Source organism: Abramis brama (genome assembly GCF_963993115.1).
Source record: "Abramis brama genome assembly, chromosome: 7".
Taxonomy (NCBI): domain Eukaryota; kingdom Metazoa; phylum Chordata; class Actinopteri; order Cypriniformes; family Leuciscidae; genus Abramis; species Abramis brama.
In genome coordinates this window covers 29,643,720-29,666,199 of record NC_139969.1, presented here as the reverse complement: position 1 = coordinate 29,666,199, position 22,480 = coordinate 29,643,720, and the positions used below count along the sequence as shown (strand labels likewise).

The 22,480-nt window shown below is 38.2% G+C and overlaps 1 protein-coding gene across 1 annotated transcript; it reads right to left on the bottom strand.

Moving 5' to 3' along the window:
• Window positions 1–448: 448 nt before the first annotated feature.
• On the bottom strand, window positions 449–16,971 carry ddr2b (discoidin domain receptor tyrosine kinase 2b). Its single transcript, XM_084120729.1, has 16 exons — window positions 16,887–16,971; window positions 14,333–14,435; window positions 14,013–14,244; window positions 10,995–11,142; window positions 10,425–10,527; window positions 10,160–10,343; window positions 9,552–9,792; window positions 9,336–9,401; window positions 8,798–8,934; window positions 8,417–8,618; window positions 5,865–6,091; window positions 5,667–5,788; window positions 5,330–5,527; window positions 1,640–1,874; window positions 1,420–1,569; window positions 449–879 (listed from the first exon to the last, which is right to left on the bottom strand). The coding sequence occupies exons 1-16, from the start codon at window positions 16,954–16,956 to the stop codon at window positions 748–750; spliced, it is 2,550 nt and encodes an 849-aa protein (XP_083976855.1). The 5' UTR covers window positions 16,957–16,971; the 3' UTR covers window positions 449–747.
• Window positions 16,972–22,480: the final 5,509 nt, after the last annotated feature.

Below are 22,480 nucleotides of genomic sequence, written 5' to 3'. Positions count from 1 at the left end.
TGACATGTTGCTCAACCGAGTCCAAGGCTCAATCTACAAAGCAGCACTGCCTTGTTTTATTGCTGTGCTGTCCACTCACCTATTACTCTACAAAATCACTTTTTTCCGTTAAATTGTTTTGTTTTGTTTTAAATGTAGGCTACGTATCATGTATTAATTCGTTAATTCATTAATTTTACGTTGCTAAAATCTGATAAACAATTAAATATTCATAAAAGGATCAGCTATGAAAAAAAGGCTGATCAGTAATTATCTTATTATATCCTGACATGTTACTGGTTATTCACATAATAAACATTTCCAAAACAATGTTTCCCAGATCCCCTGATATTTCCCAGATCCCCCACTTTGAGCACAAAAATATCAACAGAAAGAAAGTATAAATATTTCATTAGGAAATTAAATTATTTTTCCCCACCAAATGAAGAATCATTCCTTACCAGTAAGTCAGCAAATATGTATATTTAATAAAACAATGACAACATGAACATAAAGCACTGAGAAAAAGCACAAAATAACATTTTAAAATAATTACACAACATTATTCCCATTTAATTTTCGTAACATAAGATTTAATATGTATAGATTCAATATGTTTATAGTCTATGTATGATTTTCTTATACTGAAATTAGAAGGATATTACTATTACAATAAGACTTTTCTCACATCTCCGAATTTTTCTTAAGAGCTAAAAAAATCTGTTGAATCATGTGTGTGGAAAAGCTGCTCTGTACATCCGCATGGAATTAGTCATATTGTCCCATCAGTGTGCTGTGGATTTCCAGGAACGTGGGTCTTTCTCTGGCATTTCTCTTCCAGCAGTTGAGCATGAGGCTGTACACTGCACCAGGACAGCAGGCTGGCTTTGGCAGATAGACCTGAGGGGTTCAAAAAAACAGCTCAGCACTGACACCTTTTGTTTTTTCCAAGTTATTACATGGATTTTTCCTGACTCATCTTGCAGTGCTAGCTATTTTTAGGTATTGGAAGGGAGGGGGGGGGAATAATGAATAATTATTCCCCCCATATGAATAATAAAATACAATAATAAACTAAAATTAATTAGATTAAAATTAATTAAAATGCACAAATAAAAATATTTTGTCAACAAATTAACATTAAAATATTATATTATATTATATTATATTATATTATATTATATTATATTATATTATATTATATTAAAAATAAATTGTAGAATATATATTTATAAATGTGGGAAATTACAGATTTGTTAAGCATTACACAAAGGAATATTGTTATCAAATTAGTTAATTTTTGTATTACTGGTCTCTGATGGGTGATTTCCCAGATCTGTAAAGGTTGAAACAGCCTATATATGTACATGACAATTATTTACACAGATACTGAAAGACTTGGCTTGCCATTATTATGATTACATGCATTGCAAGTCTCACCTGTTTGTTTTGGTCTCTAAAAAACTCTCCCTTGTTTTCGATCACCTGTTCATCTGTAAATTGGGCATACGGCTGCTCCTTGCACAGGGTTAGAATCTCCCACAGGGTCACCCCGAATGCCCACACGTCACTGGCCATGGTGAACTTACCCTGTAGAAACACACATGGTCAAACACATGCGAGTTTAAGGCGCCGCTATATTTTTGTCCATCAGTCTTACCAGAAGGATGCTCTCCCAGGACATCCAGCGGATGGGGAGCACAGCTCGTCCCTGTATGCGGTAGTAATCTCCACGATACAGGTTTCGGCTCATGCCAAAGTCCGCGATCTTGATGGTGTTATTTGTGCCCACTAAACAGTTGCGTGTAGCGAGATCACGGTGAACGAAATTCAGAGATGACAGATACTTCATTCCAGAGGAAATCTGAGAGGCCATGTTGATCAGTTTTCTGTAGCTAGAGAGAAAAAGAAAACATTTACAGTATTTTATGCTAAATTTCCATCTCATGAAACATACTATTATATGGCTTCAAAAGACATGGAATAGTGCAGAATTCAAATCAACAACTCTTGAGAGTAGTGAAAGAGAAACAACCGTGTTGTTTATTTAAAGTGCATTTTTATATTGGTCTAATAGAAAATCATGGTTTCTGGTTTGTTCAGTTTGTCTAAAAGCTATTGACGCTCTCTATTAGGGGTGTAATATTGTGTCACAATATATCACAATACAAAAATGCATCAATGTGTATCGTGATTCATTGATAGTGACAATCTGTATTGTGTATACCCAAAATAAAAAATGACTGTGTGTGAAAAATTCAACTTTACAGAGTTTTAGTGTCAGTACTACATTAAACTATATAATTTTGAATATTAAGTATAATAATGCAAGGGGTGAATATTTGTGGGTCCTGATAATGCTAAATGTTTTATGTTACCAGTAAAAAGTGGCCTACATTATTTTAAATAGAGACAGTGACAGAGTGCAAGCATATTCGTCTAAAATAATTCTGTATTTTCAGCTTCAGAATCATGAACACTCTAAAAAATGCTGGGTTGTTTCAACCCAAATTTGGGTCAACTATGGACAAACCCAGCCATTGGGTTAAATTTGTCAAATACATTTTTAACCACATATTTGGGTTTGTCCATATTTGACCCAAAATTGGGTTAAAACAACCCAGTATTTTTTAGAGTGAATATTTTTATTCTGGTGTCACCATTGTCCTGTGCATTTGGTTACCAGCACCAAGTCCAAGCTTATTCATTTACACCCATAATGTAATATCAAATTTAGCATTTTAATCAACAGTACATTTTTTGTTAACCTTTTACCATATGTCTTGGAGTATTGCAATAATATCGTATCGTGAGTTCAGTATCGTGATATATATCGAATCGTGACGATGTTATCGTAACACCCCAAATGAAAAGGAACAGTTTGGGGGTAGCGAATTACAAGTAATGCAAGTTATGTAATCAGATTACTATTGTTGTAGAAAAATTTATATTTTACTTTTTTTCCATTAACTTTCTTAGACATTGTGTGGTTTTAAGCATTCGTTTCTCTTCTGGAATTTATGTATGTTTGTGCACCTGGCGTAAGCAAGACACACACAGTAAGACAAATGGTTAAGAACCTTTAACTCTTTAGGTATGGAAGATAATTTAGCCAAGGGGGGTTAGAGGGGTCATTCTATTCTAAATCCATGATGTGGCCATGCGGGGTGAGTGGAAAACTACAGAGGAAAGACCTTGAAGAAGGAGTAGCCTATAAAAAGGGAATTTCCTGGGCTGGGTGTCATGTCTTGCTCAAGTCACGGGGTAGCTGCTGTTATTTTGTGACTAAGCCTCTTGCAAGAGAATAAATATCTTTTAAAATACAATTTGATTCTTGGTGTCTCTTATGCAGTGATGATGATTGTTTAATTATTGTTTTTGCCACAACACTTTTTTTTACTATTTTTTTTTCCACTATTAATTATTACTTTTAAATTTACAATAAAATATCTGAGTTACTTTTTCATTTATTGACTGACACCTCATCTGTGCAGATGTGTAAACATGATGGTTATTGCAGTTCTAGACTAATGTGAACATGCATGAACATACATTGCTGTAACACAACCATATGAAAACACTGTAGGCATGTTATGTTCAAGGGATAGTTCAAAAACAGATTCAGTATTCCTCAAAATGAATAAATATAGTCAAATGCAAACACAGAATATTGCACAAACCCACAATAATTAAATGTTAAAAGCAAATATACTTTATGTATTTAATCTCACTTTTATTAAAGGAACACTCCACCGTTTTTTGAAATAGGGCTTATTCACCTTCTTTCCCACATTTAGATAGGTGGGCAAATGCATTTTTGTCTCAGTGCATGCATTGTTTTAGTTTGACAGGGTCGGCACTAGCTTAGCTTAGCATAATGAATGGAATCCTTTGTTGCCAACTAGCATGTCCTGAGTAAAAGTGATATAAAAAATAAAAAAACACACCTAATTACTTCTTGTGGCCTGCGTATTCACAACGAGTACAAATAGCGATGCAGATTAACACTAGGCGATTTCCTATGCAGATATTGACTTGGGACTATATTAGGGGGAAGCACAGGCGAAGCACTGCTACTTGGGCGCAGAGATATCACGCCCAAGTAGCAGTGCTTCGCCCGTGCTTCCCCCTAATATAGTCCTCAATATATAAGTCAATATCTGCCTAGGAAATCGTCTAGTGTTAATCTGCATCGCTATTTGTACTCGTTGTGAATACGCAGTAATTAGGTGTTTTTTTTATTTTTATATTACTTTTACTCAGGACATGCTAGCTGGCAACAAAGGATTCCATTCATTATGCTAAGCTAAGCTAGCGCCGACCCTGTCAAACTAAAACAATGCATGCACTGAGACAAAAATGCATTTGCCCACCTATCTAAATGTGGGAAAGAAGGTGAATAAGCCCTACTTCAAAAAACGGTGGAGTGTTCCTTTAACCAATGTCTGCTGACTATGATCTACCTTCAATGATCCAATTCAACCATACTACTTAGCAAACATTATTTTATATAAACATCACATTTGTTTTATTTTTAGTTTCTATAGCTGATGTATGTGTTGAACTTTCTTCTCCTGTGTCATTTTCTTCTGAGATCCAAACGTTTATTTGAGCTACAGTACAGGCGTGAATTTGCTTGTTGCACAATAAACATTATAAGATCTTTTGAAGAGAATTTTCCAGTCTTTATTTATACTAAATACACTAAACATTAACTAGAAAAGTGTTTTTTTGTTTTATCTTAAGTGAAAATTCTACTTTCGTATAGGTAATTTAGCTTTTGTTTGTGGTGGAAATAAGCAAAAACAAAGAATGTTGACCTACATTAAGTAAAATGTTTAGTGTCTACAGAAAATATATTAAGTCTTTTGGTTTCACTTTATTTTGATTGTCCCTTTAACACATTCTGTTGTCAAGAAGTAACATTGCACCTACATGTCTACTAACTCTCATTAGAGTATTAGTAGAGTATTAGTAGACTGGTAGGGTTAGGGTTAGAATAAGTTGACATGTAGTTGCAAAGTTACTTATAGTCAGTAGAGTGTCTGTTGGAGGACCATCACAATAAAGAGTTATCAGATATTAAGCAGACTTATAGTCAACAGAATGTTCAAAAGGGACCATCAAAATAAAGTGTTACCAGTCTTTTTAAAACATCTTTTTACTTTGTATGAATATTTTAGTCTTTGCAAAAAGAAATGTTTTGTTATATTAAATAAAAAATGTTAAGGTTTAAATAAAACCATAGATATGTTTTAAAATAATACTACTACTACTAATAATTTGGCTGTATTTTTTTTTAACTTGGTCCAAAGAATAATTTTATTGATTTTTTTCCAGTCTGATATACCTGATGGTAGCCGAGTCACCGTCCTGAACTCCTTCATCCTGCAGCTCGTGACGGGACAGGAACTGATTGAGGTCCCCGTTCTCCATGTACTCCGTGATCATGCACAGCGGATCGCTCTCGACGCACACCGCCAACAGGCGAATGATGTTCGGGTCTCTTAATCGTGAGATGATCCTGATCTCTTTCAAGAAGTCGTTCCTGAAAATGTAGATTTCCTTGAGGAAAGTTTAAACTGTCCTAAAATGGCTGGACAGCATCTGTAAAGCAAAAAAGCAGTGCTTCTCAGCAACAACAGGCACGTGACATGGATTGCGGGACACCTGCACCTGTGTGTTACCTGGCATTTTTGTTTGCGTCCTCTCTTAGAGTCTTGACTGCTACGAGCATTGGCTCATCGCTGATGTCACCACAATGGTCCTTCATGAATTCCTGCATTCCCTCAGCTTCACACAGATGAACCTGCGGCAGGTATGAACACATATAACAAATAACGTGACCAAGAATAGCTTTTTGGAGAAGAGAATTGTTCGCCAACCTCTCCAAATTGTCCTTCTCCCAGTTTCTCTTTAAAAGTCAGTCTCTCCCTGGGAAACTCCTCCAGAGCTCCGTCCCGTCCTGGAGATAAGGGCATGTTGACCACAGTGACACGGTAACTGTGAGCCCCGGTGGTTTCCTGCTGGGTCACGATGTCTGCCTCTGCGTAGTGTGGGACCTCATCTGTAGGGTGGCCCGTAGAGGGTTCGGAAGGGGCATCGATCATTGCTGTAACACAACCATATGAACACACTGTAGGCATGTTATGTTGTTAAAGGGATAGTTCACCCAAAAATAAAAAAAGCTGGGTCCAATTCTCACTATTAACTAGTATCTTGTATATTACTAGGATATTGGCTGTTTATTAGTACTTATAAAGCACGTATTAAAGGAGTAGTTCACTTTAAAATGAAAATTAGCCCATGATTTACTCACCCTCAAGCCATCCTAGGTGTATATGACATTCTTCTAATATAAGTTATATTAAAAAATATCCTGGCTCTTCCAAGCTTTATAATAGCAGTGAATTGCAACCAACAGTTTGAAGCTCAAAAAAGTGCATCCATCCATGATAAACATACTCCACATGGCTCCGAGGGGTTAATAAAGGCCTTCTGAAGCAAAGCAATGAGTTTGTATTTAAAACTATATAACTAGCTTCCGGCCAAACAAACATATGGATTCCACAAGTGTAAAGCACAACTTATGCGAGTAATGCAACATACTGCTGATATTTACGCTACGCCATGACGCACTACATTACATCTGACGTCACAAGTTGCGCTTTAGACGCAAGTAGACTGCGAATGGCCATTTGACCAGAAACTAGAATTGTACTTTGTCACATGTTAAATATTTATATTTTTTATTTCACAAACTCATCGCTTTGCTTCAGAAGGCCTTTATTAACCCCCCGGAGCCATGTGGAGTTTGTTTATGATGGATGGATTTACTTTTTTGAGCTTGATTCACTGCCATTATAAAGCTTGGAAGAGCCAGGATATTTTTTAATATAACTCCGATTGTATTCGTCTAAAAGAAGAATGTCATATACACCTAGGATGGCTTGAGGGTGAGTAAATCATAGGGTAATTTTCATTTTAAAGTGAACTACTCCTTTAATCTGCATGGCCATAATCTACATCCCTTAAATGTGTAATATTTAGGAGGATCTGTTGACAGAAATGCAATATCATATACATCGCGGGTCCCCTTACATTGAAATAGCCATTTTGCGCCGACATGTTTCTACAGTAAAAAAACCTAAACGGACAAGCGTGTTTCGTCACCATGTTGTTCTTCGTGCAAAGAAGCTAGCCTAAAGTCAGCGAATAAAACACTGACAATGATGAACAAGTAACAATAATATTCGCAATAACATATAATTACTGAATAATCAAGTAAACCTAATTTCTTAATTTATCTTTGTAAAGTAACCTCATTGCCTAACTGGCTACTCTCTGCGGTCTCAGACGACGACATCTTTTCCTGTCGGCCACCGTAACTTCTGTTGGTTGCAATTCGTAACCTCACCACTAGATTCCGCTAAAAATTACACAGTGCACCTTTAATGTTACCCAATTCCTAAACTTAACATTTTACAAACATTTACCTTACTAACTATTAATAAGCAGTAAATAGAAGTGTATTGAGGCAAAGGTTGTAGTTAATAGTGAGAATTGGACTCATCATCAGTGTGACCATGTAAATGTCATTCCGAATCATTCCAGTGCACTACCATTTGGGGTCTGTAATGATTTTCTTATTTATTTGATCAAAAAATAATCTAAAAGGTGTAATATTGTGAAATATTATTACAATGTCTGCCACTTTTCGCAAAAGAAAATTATGCTGTCTTATTGAAAAATGTATTAATGTCTTTAAAAAAAAGCTAACTGACCCCAACTTTTGAACAGTAGTGTAATTTTTGAAGAATCTTAATAGAGCTGTTTGCAGCATAAAACTAGTCCATTCAACTCCAACTCTTCTAAAGCCATATCATAGCTTTAGCTATAGCTTTGGTGACAGGTTTGATGTTAATGATGTTTGGCTAAGAGAAAAAATTATATCTGATGATGCCATTTATGTCCAGCCTCTCATGATACATTGAATTGAGAGATTTTCAGTGAAAACGCCCTAAATTTCAGGCTGTTCATCAAAGCAATTTTATATCTTTTTAGAGCACTTGGAATATAGCACAGAAGGCAGGTGAATACTTTCATGCTGAATTTTTTTTTTTTTTTTTTTTTTTTCAGACAGACAAGGCCTGTCATTGTACTGAAAACCGCTGTGTGAAGATCTTTAAATATTTGTTCCACTGAAAACATAACAGCATTTGAGTTTAGAATGACATAAAGGTGGGTAAATATTAATAGGGATTGTTTGCACACACACACACATGGTGGTTTGGTGTGTCATGAGGGTGAGTAAATTATGACAGAATTTTCCTTTTTGGCAAAAATTTTCCTACATACACATAATGAGCATTCAATGAGCTAGAATGAATAGTAAAAAAAAAAATTCCATAATTCTAGAACACTGAGCAGCCCTAACCAAGGTTTTCCGTAGCCTGAAATTCTGGTAGTTTCCGTAAAAGTTGGGATGGCTCCTGATAGTCAGATCCCATGGGGAAAATCCTTTCATACGTGGAACTGGATTCAACATCACTGGACAGAGAAGAGTGACGGTGTGCGAACGCCTCTCTCTGAACAGAAAGACGCACAGTCAGCTCATCGTCCAGCATACGCCGAGAGGCCTGTACATGTTACAAACATGTTACATTAATAACCACAAGTTGACAGGGTGAATCTTACTGTTGTCATTATAAGCAGCTTTCTATTGCAGAAGATTACCAATAGTCATTTAGCAAATGTACAGCAGGCTTCAAACTCAAGTGTATAAAGTTAAGGTTGACGTTGAAGATCATAATCTTACCTTCTCAATCATCTTCTGCCAGACCTGCCGCCATAGTATGATTATTATGATGGCCAACAGAATGACAATAATGGCCACCAAACAGCCTATTAGGATCCGTGTGTGGCTGTCATCAATTTTGTGGGTGGGATCATCCCCTGAAGAATATTAAGCATGGAAAAGATGATAGAAAATGTTTATATTTCACAGAATCAAAAGTTCTGTGCAAATGGACATCTTTTCATAAAGCTAATTATTGAGTTATGTTCCAATGATTCTATAAAAAGTCACGTTATGATTTCTCCCATTCACATACAGTAAAAATATTAATTTTTTTCTTTTTTACATTTTAATATGCTGCAGCATTATGCTAAAACTCAGCTTGATCTTGTGTATAAAAAAAAATTCTTTTAAATTTATGTGGCCATTGCATGAAGTAATGAACATCGGGGGGCGCTGTTGCCTGCAAATTCATATTGTAGGCCTACTGTACAACTGTAACAACCAAATGACACCACAAAGAATTATGAATGGTATGTAAAATAATTATACCATTTACCTGGATAAATACCTGGGGGTTGGTTACGTTTGCGAGGAACAAGAGAGGTGTTGTACATCGCTGTATCTGAAAGGTGAATTTGGGTGAAAGGCATTTTAAACTGTAGCAGTACTGTATTTGTAGTAGACTATTAATATGCTCAAATGAATAGGCCTAAAAAAAAGTGAACAGATTAGAAAAGTAGAACTAGAGATGAAAGAACTAAACCTCTATTACCTGACTGGAAAGCAATTTCACTGAACATCATCCAGATGCCATTGAATACAAAACGGCACCTAATTGCGCTGGCCATGCGGTTGCCAAGGGCAACAGTGACAAACCGAGCACTTGGACTGATGTTGTCCGCTTTCGGCTTGAACAACACAGGATTGGGCTCCCAGTCTGAATCCGAACGGAAGTAACACATGGCCTGTCGGAAGATTTTTACTCCCCATGTGTACATGTTGTTGCAGTGGACCTATTTAAACAGAAGGAAATCCATTTAATACAAAATAATAATAATACATACATACATTCATACATGAAAAAGAAGTAGGCCTACACTTTAAAATATTAATTTATTAATAATATCAATTTCTGTTGATCCCAGGTTGCTATGGTCGACAAGTGAACCGAATATGTCCCCTCCCGGTCACCATACAAAAAGGAAAACTTTTAATTTGACATTATTATAAAGTGCACCTTTTAAAAGTGTACTTACTGTAAGTGTGTCAAGAAACAGTCATGAAAGAGTACACTCTTTAATAAGTACACTTAAGTGGCCTTTTATTTATTTAAGTACAGTTTTTAAGGGACATGTAGGTATTTCAGTAGATCAGACAAACCTTCATTGATGTGAAATTTCTAACCCGGTCAAACGTAAATGTCATCTCCACTGAGCCACCAGAGAAACTAGCATTGGTCCAGCCCACATAGTCATAGCCAGGCCAGACACCGTACACCTGACTTTTAGTGAAGTCATCTAAACCCCAGCTTCCATCAGTGAGCTGCCCAAGACCTTCTGTCATGCTGAGAGAATAAGAAAACCTTGTTGTTTAATTTGTATGACATGGTGATATTTGCTTTAGTGTTTAGTGTGTGATCCTCTACCTGTAACTAATGGCTCCGTCATACACAGTGTCATTTAAGTGGATTTGTTGGCCTCTGGAATTCATCTGTTGGCCAGAAGGGGCGCTGTAGGATACCAGACCATCTGCAGCACAGAGACTTTTTTTTGTACCAAACCAGTGTGAATAATAAAGTTGTCACTCCTTCCCATACAAATACAACTAATGCAGACTTCAGCTTTCAAGCTTGCAAAAAAGTTGCCAAAGCATTTTAAAAGTAGGCTATTGGGGTAAACAGATCACCCTCTCGTTATCTTACTAGAGGAAATATCAGTCCAAACAACAGACCAAAGTTTTTCATTTACTAAATGTCTTTTCAATGGAACGACAAAACGCTGAGTAAATGATGAAATGAGTAAAGGCTGAATCAATCCTATAACGGCTTGAAACACGTTCTACACTAGAATGTGAATGCAAATGCTTGAAGCTTTTTTATGCATAGTTGCGATCAGACATTTTAGGTATAACCCTTTTTCGGTTTGTTAATGCCACAGCCTGCGTTTAAGTACTTGCACAAAGAATGTTTAAGACTTAGTTTAAGAACATAGTTTACCGAGCCATTCACAACCATAGAGCTCCACCCTCATGCACACAATCATGGAGGGGTCAGTCACAGGCACGAAACGCACAAAACGAGCAATAATGGGAGGCTCCAGGTCCTTGAGCACGACATCATAAGCGTTATTGTTCCCTTCGATGATCTAGAGAACACACAGACCATGAAATCACATGAAACATTTCACAATAAACATCATTCTTTAAGGCTTAAAGTGATAGTTCACCCAGAAATAAATGTTTTGTCATAATTTACTCACCCTTGTGTAATTCCAAAAATACAGAGCCCCTAAAGGGACATGGATATAGGGAAAAAAAGTGTATTTCAACACTTTTGCATTTTTCTTCCTATCTTTTTCGTTTTGCAAGCGAATGCAAACTTTCTTGGGAGAATGCAAAAGTTTTGTGAGAGAAGCCTAAAGTATAGAAATATCATTTTTCCATACAATGAAAGTTATGAGTGTGATGAAATGATAACAAAGGTAAGATTCTGGATTTAAAAAAAAGAGCTGGGGCCTCATTTATAAAACTGTGCGTAGGATCCTTACTAAAAGTGTACGTGCGCCCGAAAGCCAAAAATGGCGTACGCAAAAAAATATTCAGACTTATAAAACCGTTCGTACGCCAGAACCTGCGCAGAATTCACTTTATAAATCCCAGTCAGCGGAAGATTGTGCGCACATACGTCTCCTCCCCGAAATAACCATATATGGAGCTTACAACGCCTAGTTTTACTATGCATATCCTCATCTGCATATCATTTGCATATAATTATTCATCCATGTGATAACGTTTAACGGTACAAGACACATTACATTAATAAAAATCAAGTAGTTGCCTATCCTTGCCTTGTTTTTGAATACATCAAATAGTGTAAAATACATTTCAGAGAAAGTTTTTTTCTCAATCTTTTCCACTGGCCGAATTGTATTTTTAATTGATTTCTATTTTTAATGGAAACGGATAGACCTTGTGCATTATTTGCACAAAACTATTTTCTCAGACAATCTGGTATTATCATGATAAGCAATTATCTCTGTGGTTAAAACATTAAAACACAGCACGCCATAGGAAAAGTGTTAAAAAACACATCCACAACAAATATTTCTATTGATTGAATATAAAAAATGTTGTAACTTCTCAGTATGATCAGTATGATTTCATGTTTAAGTGTTTAAATCCATAATTTGAATGGCATATTTAATCTAAATGTTTATATCAGAAGTAAAACATAGTTTAAATCATTATTTTATTTATTTAAACTGCGTCAGTTTCACTAAACGGCCCAACGCGCTCGCTGGCGCGGACATTAAAGAAGGGATGGATATTTGCTTCAAGTGACAGGCTTGGTGAGTGAAATTATATTTGTATTATCTTTCTGTAGATGTTTAATTTTCTTTAGATTTTCTGTCTAAAAGTGACTAAAAGGAAGTGCGTCGGATGCGTCGGAAGTGGCGTACGCCTCTTTCAGGGCCTGTTTTGTGCGTACGCAACGGTTATAAATGAGGCCCCTGGAGAGGGACATAACCAAACAGGGGTAGCCGTTAGGCACACAGCAGTGAGTTGAACACACACCTGGAGCAGTGGGAAGTAGGGCCGCACGATTAATCGAAATGAAACCGCACGCGATTTGGCAAAGGCTGCGATTATTTTATGCGCAGCTTTTCAGTGCAGCGCGGCTGATCTGAAAGCCAGAGGGCGCTCTCATGCAGACACGCCAAATATGCCCCGCCGCAGAACACACGTCATTCCAGTAAATCCCTATCAGGCATCATACTATCACTGTAGCTGAATAAACAGAAGATTGAAACTCTTTGATTGATTAAACATGACTAATAAACACACGACTGCCTTATTCTGTGTAAGAAGCCACATCATCTCACAGAGGATGCTCAACTATGTGAGTTTGGAGTAAAAGCACGTTATTAAATATTGTCTGTTGTTGGACAAGAGGTTCATAAATGCTTCTCATGTTTGGAAAAATGTTTGACGCGTGTTGCTTTTTCAAATGCATGTTATAAGTGACTCAAACTCACAGTGCTTTCAGATGGAGCAGCGTTTACAGAGCCGTACATCAATGACAAGCTGCGCATAAAAAATAATCGCAGCCTTTGCGATTTCATAATCGCGATAAGCCAAAGCAGTTTAAGTGCGATTACATGTAAATTGTGATTAATCGTGCAGCCCTAGTGGGAAGCCATTTTTGCTGAGGCACCCAGGGAGCGATTGGGGGTCATGTGCCTTGCTCAAGGGCTCCTCAGTTGTAGGTAATAAGAGTGGAAGAAAGCACTGTACATTCACTCCCCCCACCTACATTTCTTGCCGGCACTGAGACTCAAACCTGTGACCTACGAGTTACAAGTCCGACTCTCTAACCATTAGGCTGCCACGCATGATTAACACATATCTTTTGCTTGAAATGTTATGAACAGCAGCTACGCTAATTATTTTCCATTTGCTCTTCTGTAACTAGAGATTACGCCAGCTCCAGCTTGGATCCAGCCTCGTATGAAGATTTCAGATGCCCAAACACCGGTAAAGAGAGGACGCCAACCAATGCCAGGACTTCAGATGATGTAAACTCTGAATCAACATGCAGCACTGCCAAATTTTCTATATATTGTAATCATTATCACAACTTGTAATAACTGCTTTAATGAGATCATTGTTTCTGCCTAAATAAATAGCTAACTGCATGATTTGTATTATCTTTGAACTGTACATTTCTAACATATGGACATTACTTGGACACAGTCACCTATTACTCTAAATTCCCAGACAGCAACGTAGTGTCGGCCGAGATCCGGGCCACATCTGGTACATGTGGATACAACGCGTACCAGATGTAGGCAGACACTACTGTATGTTGCTGTCTGGGTTGTAGACATGTATTTTCTGTAAAGCTGCTTTGAAACAATATGGATTGTGAAAAGTGCTATACAAATAAATGCAAAATTAATTGAATTTAAAGATCGCAGTCTCAATGGAATTGATAGAAATAACACTGCAGCCTCACCTGTCGACCTTGCCGGTCTCGCCAGGAGACCCAGCGGGTGCCGTCCCGGCTGTATTTAATCTTGTATCGCTGGGCAAACTCATTGCCCACTCCGTCTGCGTGCCGTCCCTGCGTGCCAACAAGAGTGAGAAAATGGAGAGTACGAAGGTCAATCTGCAGAAATTCTTTTAGACGATCAGGTTCAGCCATGATGTCCGGACACCAGGCCCCATCTCCATCATCAAACTCCAATCTGGAACAGAAAGGGATGCGGTCGAGAAAATAACTTCTATTAGTGTTTCTGATCAGTTTTCAATGTGTGATCAGAGTGTTGGATGTACCTGCCATATCGAGCTGCAGTGGACTCTGACCATTGGCTGGAAGCAGAAATATCTTCATCCTGAATCTGGCCTCCAGTCATCCCAAGCGGATACCTACATACAGCTATCAGGATGATATTTAGGAAGGTTAAATGACACATATTGACAACACAGGCATTCTCCATGCATTTCGTTGTGATTTTATTATCATTTATATACAACTTTTTTTAAATTATTTTTTTCTTAATTAGATGTTGTTTTTATATTTTATATTTTTACTTTAATTTTAGTAATTTTGTTGTGCATTTTTGTCATTTTTATTGGTTTCAGTTTTTTAAATGTCTATATCGTTTTTTTTATTTTTTATAATTTATTTAGTTTATTTTTTTTAGGACTTCAAGTTAAACCAAAGAGATAGTTTACCCAAAAATTTAATTCTGTCATTATTTACTCACCCTGATGTCGTTCCAAACCTGTAAGACTTTTGTTCATCTTCGAAACACAAATGAAGATATTTTAATTAAATCTGAGAGATTTCTGTCCCTCCATTGACAGGCTACGCAACTACCACTTTGACAATTCAAAAAGTTCATAAAGTGACCATAAAACTAATCCATATGAATTTTTTTAGGGGGGCTGGGTGGAAATTTAGGGAGCTGAAGTCCTCCTAAAATGGGCCAGTGACACCTATAACAGTAATGTAAGCACAAACAGTCTCCTCTGAAAGTAACTAGACCTTTCTTGAAGGCGAAATGATCCTGGGTTCTTGGGTCAGCTGTAGTTTTTGGGACTGAACGCATCACCTTTTTTTGTATCCTAAAGTCTAAGGGCTGTAGCTCTGCTCCGGAGAGGTGGTCACACAACCTCTACAACGTGAATCCACACCCTATAAGCAAATACCCAAAATACCACTCAACCCCATCCATGAGGCCTCAGCAGAAAACAGAGAGACTTTTATGTTCACGCCAGGACAAGCTCACCATACACCGAAGGGCTTTCTCAGCTTTGAGTAGTTCTTTCTCTTAAAAAATCTTTTAGGTAGAAATTTAAATTATATCTGTTGTTACTGTTGCTGCAAAGGAGGCTGGACTTAATTCATCATAGACATTTTTTATTTTTTTTTCACACTATTTACCAGTAAACACTTTCTCTAACTTTAGTGTATGATTCCTGTTTTTTTTTTTTTTTTAGTTTCTACTTTTCTGTAACCATAAACTATAATTCGTAGAATGTTCTGGGAACCAAAAAAAAAAAAAAAAGTTTGCTAGGAGAAAGATTATTTCAATCTTTTGCCGTTTTCATTCTATATATACAGTATATCCCAACACCACTGTAACTTAAGGCAGCACTTCATATGAGTAGTGTAATGATAAATAGACTCCACTGTACAGGAGTATGAAGTGGAAAACTCTAAATAAATACTTCACATCCCTCTAAATTTTATTTGTAAGGCTTGGCATTTAAACAGACACTGGACCCCTAGCATAGCTAACTCCATCCCCTACCTAACGTCAATGACATGCCTGTGGTGAAACACTATAATAAATCTAATGGGACATTTCAAATACTGTTAAATCAACAGTTTTTGGAAGTAAAAAATGTCTTATAATTTACAGTGAAAAGTTTTAGGATTTTATGTTACATATTATGTTGTTAAAGTCAGCATGAAATCTAAATGGACAATTCTTTTCTTTTTTTTTTTAATGGAATATTGCCGTATTTCTTTATAAATGATTTATCCGTGCACATTTTTATTTTATTTTTTTAATATATTTTTTTATCGTTTAATTCACGCGTCCTCGTAATCTATCAAGATAACTTCCCCTTCCTCTTGCAGTGACATCATCTCTTCTCTTCTCTGATGATGTGTTTACTGGCGTGAGGGCGGGACAACCTGTCACTCAAATGACATCACAGCACTAGCAAACCACAACCATCCAATCAATTCCCCATGGACAAAATCAAGTCCCGCCTAACATTTTTTCTTTTTCGAGAAGCCATTTCATTCAAATATGTGTCACAATAGGGAAGACAAGACTATTGCAACTTTTGTTTCATGATGACTTTAAATAATGTTTATTGCATTATTTTAATGTCATGTGTGTTACCATGATGGTGTTTTGTGTGTCTGACATTGTGCACCTTCTGTATTAGTATTTACCTTATTTTTACGAGTTTTGATTTATCATGTGGCTTTCTCTTTACCATCTGTGCCATCTCAATATAAAGATCAGAAAAATAATAGGTATTTAGTAATTCAGCAAGTTATTTTATCATTATATCAGTAAATAAAAATATTAAAAAATATATTTTGCTACCGTATTTTTACGGTACAGTTCTGACAACAACTGCTTTTTTCTTTTTATTCTTTCATGATTTATTTACACATTGACACAATTGCAGCAGAAGTGATGCTGAAACAAGTTCTCCAAAAGTTTGTGAAAAATCAGAGCTATTATATTGATGAATTCACAGCACATTCGTAAGAGAAATTTAGCATAATATAATGGTATGAATTAAAAACGGTTCGTCTTTTAATTTAGAAATTGTATTAATTATTCTGCATTTCACTCACCAGGGTTGACCTGTGACTTCACGGCTCCAACCAGAAGCAGGACAGTAAGGTATTGTCTCATCTGGAACATCTTATTGTATGATTTTAATTCCTGTAAACAAAATGAAACTTAATTTAACAAACGATTTACGTTTAGCATAATAGTGTAACATTATAAGCAAAGGTTGTTTCAGAATTAGAAGTGCTTATAATTATTTTAAAAATAATTAGAAATGTTTAAATATAATAGTTAATTATTTTAATATATTTAATAATGTAATTAATATAATGAGATTACATTTATTTGCATGACAATAACCACAGTCTTACATTTTTAATACTTAAAAAAATCAAGACTTGTCAAAACATAAACCCACAAGATGGACAAAACGGCTCTTGTAGGGGTGTTTGCCCTCAGGTCAGTAAGTTCTCCCGGTATACAAAGTCCACTATGTGAGTGGTGTTTATTTATGTTGCTTACGGCTCCAGTCAGATGCCTGTGGGAGAGCAGTACTGTATTTACAGTCAGTGGAGGGGTGACCAATGGGAACTTACTTCTTATGGAGCACAAAAGTCTACTACAATCATAAACACCAATGTGTGCTTAATACTTCTCTATATAAGCAGCTACATTATTTTACTGAATTAAAAAGTAAAGTTGACAGAAACTTACCAAATTTTACCTAGGAAATGTAGGTTACAAAATACTGTAATTTATTTGTACTCATGGACAACAGTTGATTAAAAAATAATAATTGTTGATATACTTTATCCAATCACTGACCAGAATTATTGGTATTATTTAAAATGAATTACCAGCAAAGACTCATAGCCTATAAAACAAACTAATAATCTAATCTAATGAATCAAGTGAAACATCCTATAAAACACAAGAGACACTTACCACTTTCTTCAGTCATAAACTCAAAGATCACTGCCTCCTTAAGTATTAGCCTTTAAGCAACACATAATCCTCCTCGTCTTCACGATCCATCCTGAGGGAAAATGAGAGGCTGGGGCGAGTGACCCTCATACAGGAGCAGAAATAAACAGAGAGAAAAAAAGATACAGTCAGCACCATTCTGGGGAAAGTCCAAATAGCCCAGATTTCATCCTGAGAAACAGAAGGTTTTAATTATCGCAGGACCCTTTCATATTATGGTTCACTGTTTTCACAGTATAACTATATGTATATATATATATATATATATATATATATATATATATATTATAGTAAAATAAATATATATATCAGTGTTATTTTACTCTTTATAGTTTTTGTTAATATTTTTAACATTTTATTTATTGTATTTTAATTTTGGTTATATTTTTATTTAGTTTTTGTTAAGTTTTATTAATTTTGTTGAGTGTTTTTTTTTTTTTTTTATGTCTATAGTTTTTTTTATTAAGCTTAAAGGCACAATATGTAACTTTTTTGCTTTAAAAATAGCAAAAATCACTATATCTATGTTATATATATTTTTTTGTTGTTGTGTACTTACATTATCCCGACTGTTTCCAACAACTTTCAAACCTGGGCTGCGTTCAGACCAAGCGGCAACATTCTGATCTGAAAAATGAAGCCTACCCGGAAGTGCGAAAAACTGCAATACATCGAAAATCCGCTAGAGGAAGGTCCCAAAAGGGAGCAAATGTCCATAGACCCCATGTTAAAATGTCCGTTTTCACAGCATAAATTCATGTTTTTACAGGTTGGTCCCATGGACTTTTATTGTATTTTTCGATAGGTTCCGAGTGCCTGACAACCATGAGGGCTGTGAATTTTTTTCTAACTCGTTAGTTTAGATCGTATTTAGATATAAAATGTATGACAATAAGGGCGTGGTTAACTTTGATTGACAGCTTGATTGACAGCTGACAAGGCAGCGCCACGGAGAATGACAACATAAGAAGCGCCATTTTTTTACACAGTTGACATATAATACTACTGTTTCTGTATCATGAAATGTAGTTTTAAGAGTTTTTCAGGCGAGAATGTAGTTGTTTAAAGCTCAAATCTGTGGTTTATTTATAAAGATTTATGAAAATTGTATCCAGTTTTGAGATCCAGCGATGACCGGGAGCTCGGCGCTCATGTACCCCGCCTGGTACAGCCTTTCCTCGGCTCGTCGTTCTGAGGTTTGCCGCGGACTCTGGCGTCTCTGTAGTGGTTAATCATGAGATATAATAATTCGTCTTGTGTATATCTAATGGGTGATTTCTGGTCTCGTGAATCTATAATTTGTTCCCTGGCCAATCGTTTTGGCTGAGGGGAAGTTTCATAACTTTATAAGCTATTTAACTTTACCGTTGTATGGTTAGACTAGAGCGCTGACTTTGTATGTTTGACTGAATTGTTTGCTTTATTTGTATAGCTTCTTGTACCTTTTACTTATACTTTTATAATGGCTAATATTGATAAAAGTGAAATTTAACAAAAAGAGACTGGGTTGAGTTTTGTCATTTTAAATTTTAATACAACGAATATGATCTGTAATGTTGTTTACTGCATCTGTCATGATAGATTACTGGAAGCAAATGCGGGTGAAAACAGTGTTTATTTAGAACAGCACAACTCAAAGGTAATATCACTCAAAAGTCAATGATGAAGGTTCTCTCAGGGGGAGGGCAATCAGGCTCTCTCGCAGGGACTTCGATGGTCAGGTGAAGTGGTGCTCGGATGCGGTGAAACCGTGGTAATCTCCAGTGCTCGGGTGCGGTGAAACAGAGAAGATGATATCCACAGACCAAACAGGATCCGGATGAAACGGCACGACACACACATAACAGGACTGCAAACAACGGATGGACACTGGAATGGAGAGATGAGTCAGTATTTATGGAGAGCGGGAATAGATTGCAGCTGAAGCGGGGAATTAGTGTAATTGATAGCAGCTGGAGCACTGAACAACCACGCGAGCGGGACAACGCCCACTCACGCACACTCACAGACATGTAAACAAACAGTGACACGAGTCACAGAGGAAACAGTGCATAAATCAACCGTGACAGTACCCCCTCTCCTAGGAATGCCTCACGGCATTCCCAGACCCCCTTACCTGTCGATTGTAATCATCGATAAGGGAGTGATCCAGGATGTCACGAGCAGGAACCCAACTTCTCTCCTCCGGACCGTAACCTTCCCAATCCACCAAGTACTGGAATCCGCGTCCCCTCCGCCTAGAATCCAGGATGCGACGGACCGAATAGGATGTTTCCCCGTCTACGAGTCGCGGCGGTGGGGGAACCGGGACTGGCGGATTAATACGTGAAAAAAACACGGGCTTTATCTTTGAAACGTGGAAAACCGGATGAATTCTCCTGTACGCCGGAGGAAGGTTGAGGCGGACTGCCACCGGGCTAACGATCTTGGTGACAGAAAACGGGCCAATGAATTTAGGAGCTAATTTATTCGACACGGAGCGGAGAGGAATGTTCTTTGTAGAAAGCCACACTTTGGAACCGACGACGTATACGGGAGGCCTTGACCGGTGGCGATCGGCTTTGGCCTTGGTGCGCTCCCGCACTTGGAGGAGTGTCTCCCGGGCTCTCGTCCAAGTACGGTGACACCTCTGGATGAAGGCGTGGGCGGAGGAGACCGCGACTTCGGATTCCGTACTAGGAAAAACAGGTGGTTGGTACCCTACACTACACTCAAACGGAGACAGGCCCGTGGATGACACTGGCAACGTATTGTGGGCGTACTCCACCATAGAAAGTTGACTCCAGGAGGAAGGATTCCTGGAGACCAAACATCGTAGTGTTCTTTCCAAATCTTGGTTGGCTCTCTCAGTTTGACCATTGCTCTGGGGATGGAACCCAGAGGACAGACTGACCGTCGCCCCCAGCAATTTACAAAACTCTCGCCAGAATTTGGACACAAATTGGGGTCCCCTGTCGGAAACCACGTCTGTCGGGAGGCCATGTAACCGAAAGACGTGGTTTACGACTGCCACCGCTGTCTCCTTGGCTGAAGGCAATTTGGGCAAGGGGATAAAGTGGGCCGCCTTCGAGAACCGGTCCACCACGGTCAAAACTACCGTGTTACCCTGGGAGGGTGGGAGGGCGGTTATAAAATCTAGAGCGATGTGGGACCAGGGTCTCGAAGGTACCGACAGCGGTTGAAGTAACCCATCTGGGGGTCGATTGGACGACTTACCAGTGGCACAACTAGAGCAAGCCAAAACAAAATTGTGAACATCACGAGCCATAAGTGGCCACCAGAATCGCTGCTTAACTAAATAGATAGTACGACTCACCCCTGGATGGCAGGCTAGATTAGAGCAATGACCCCACTGGATAACGTCTGATCGTAATCCCTCCGGCACAAATAAGCGGTTAGGTGGGCACCGGATCGGAGGCGTTACCCCTTCCAAGGCCTTCTTGACCCTCGATTCGACCTCCCATGTGAGCGAAGAGATGATTAGGGTCTCTGGAAAAATGCGCTCGGGAGTAGGTTCGTGTTCGGGACGATCAAAAATACGCGACAAAGAATCGGGTTTGATGTTTTTGGACCCCGGACGATATGAAAGGGTAAAATCGAAACGACCGAAAAAAAGTGCCCACCGAGCCTGCCTGGAGTTCAATCTTTTGGCGGTTCTAATATACTCCAGATTCTTGTGGTCTGTCCAGACGATAAAGGGTACCCCAGATCCCTCCAACCAGTGACGCCATTCCTCCAACGCTAGCTTGACTGCCAACAACTCTCGGTTACCAATGTCATAATTTCGTTCGGCAGGAGATAGACGATGTGACAAAAACGCGCAAGGATGCATTTTGTCGTCTGAAGGAGAGCGTTGGGAAAGAACTGCGCCTACCCCCACCTCTGACGCATCGACCTCCACCACAAACTGACGTGACGTATCAGGGGCAATTAAGATGGGAGCTGAAACAAAGCGGCTCTTTAGTTTGGCAAACGCAGCCTCAGCTGCGTCTGACCACCTGAACGCAGTTTTGGGAGAGGTCAGTGCGGTCAGAGGTGCGGCTAGTTGGCCGAAGTTGCGAATAAATCGCCGATAGAAGTTGGCGAATCCCAGAAACCGCTGCAGGGCCTTGCGGGAATCTGGGATTGGCCACTCTACCACAGCCTTAACTTTGTCAGGATCCATACGCATACCTTCAGCCGACACGATGTGTCCCAGAAAAGGAACCGACTGTGCATGGAAAACGCATTTCTCCGCCTTGACAAAAAGCCCATTCTCTAGCAATCTTTGAAGCACTTGTCGGACATGTTGCACATGCTCCTGGAGAGACGAAGAAAAAATCAATATGTCATCCAGGTAAACATATATGAATTGATCGATCATGTCTCGCAACACATCATTGACGAGCGCCTGGAAGACTGCGGGACTATTGGACAAGCCAAACGGCATAACCAAATATTCAAAGTGCCCCCTAGGGGTGTTAAAAGCAGTCTTCCATTCATCCCCCTTCCTGATGCGGACCAAATGATAAGCATTACGTAAGTCCAATTTTGTGAAGAGTGACGCTCCCTGCAACCTCTCGAAGGCTGAAGACATCAACGGCAAAGGATAAGTGTTCTTCACCGTGATGTTATTCAACCCTCGGTAGTCAATGCAAGGTCGCAGAGAACCGTCCTTCTTCCCCACAAAAAA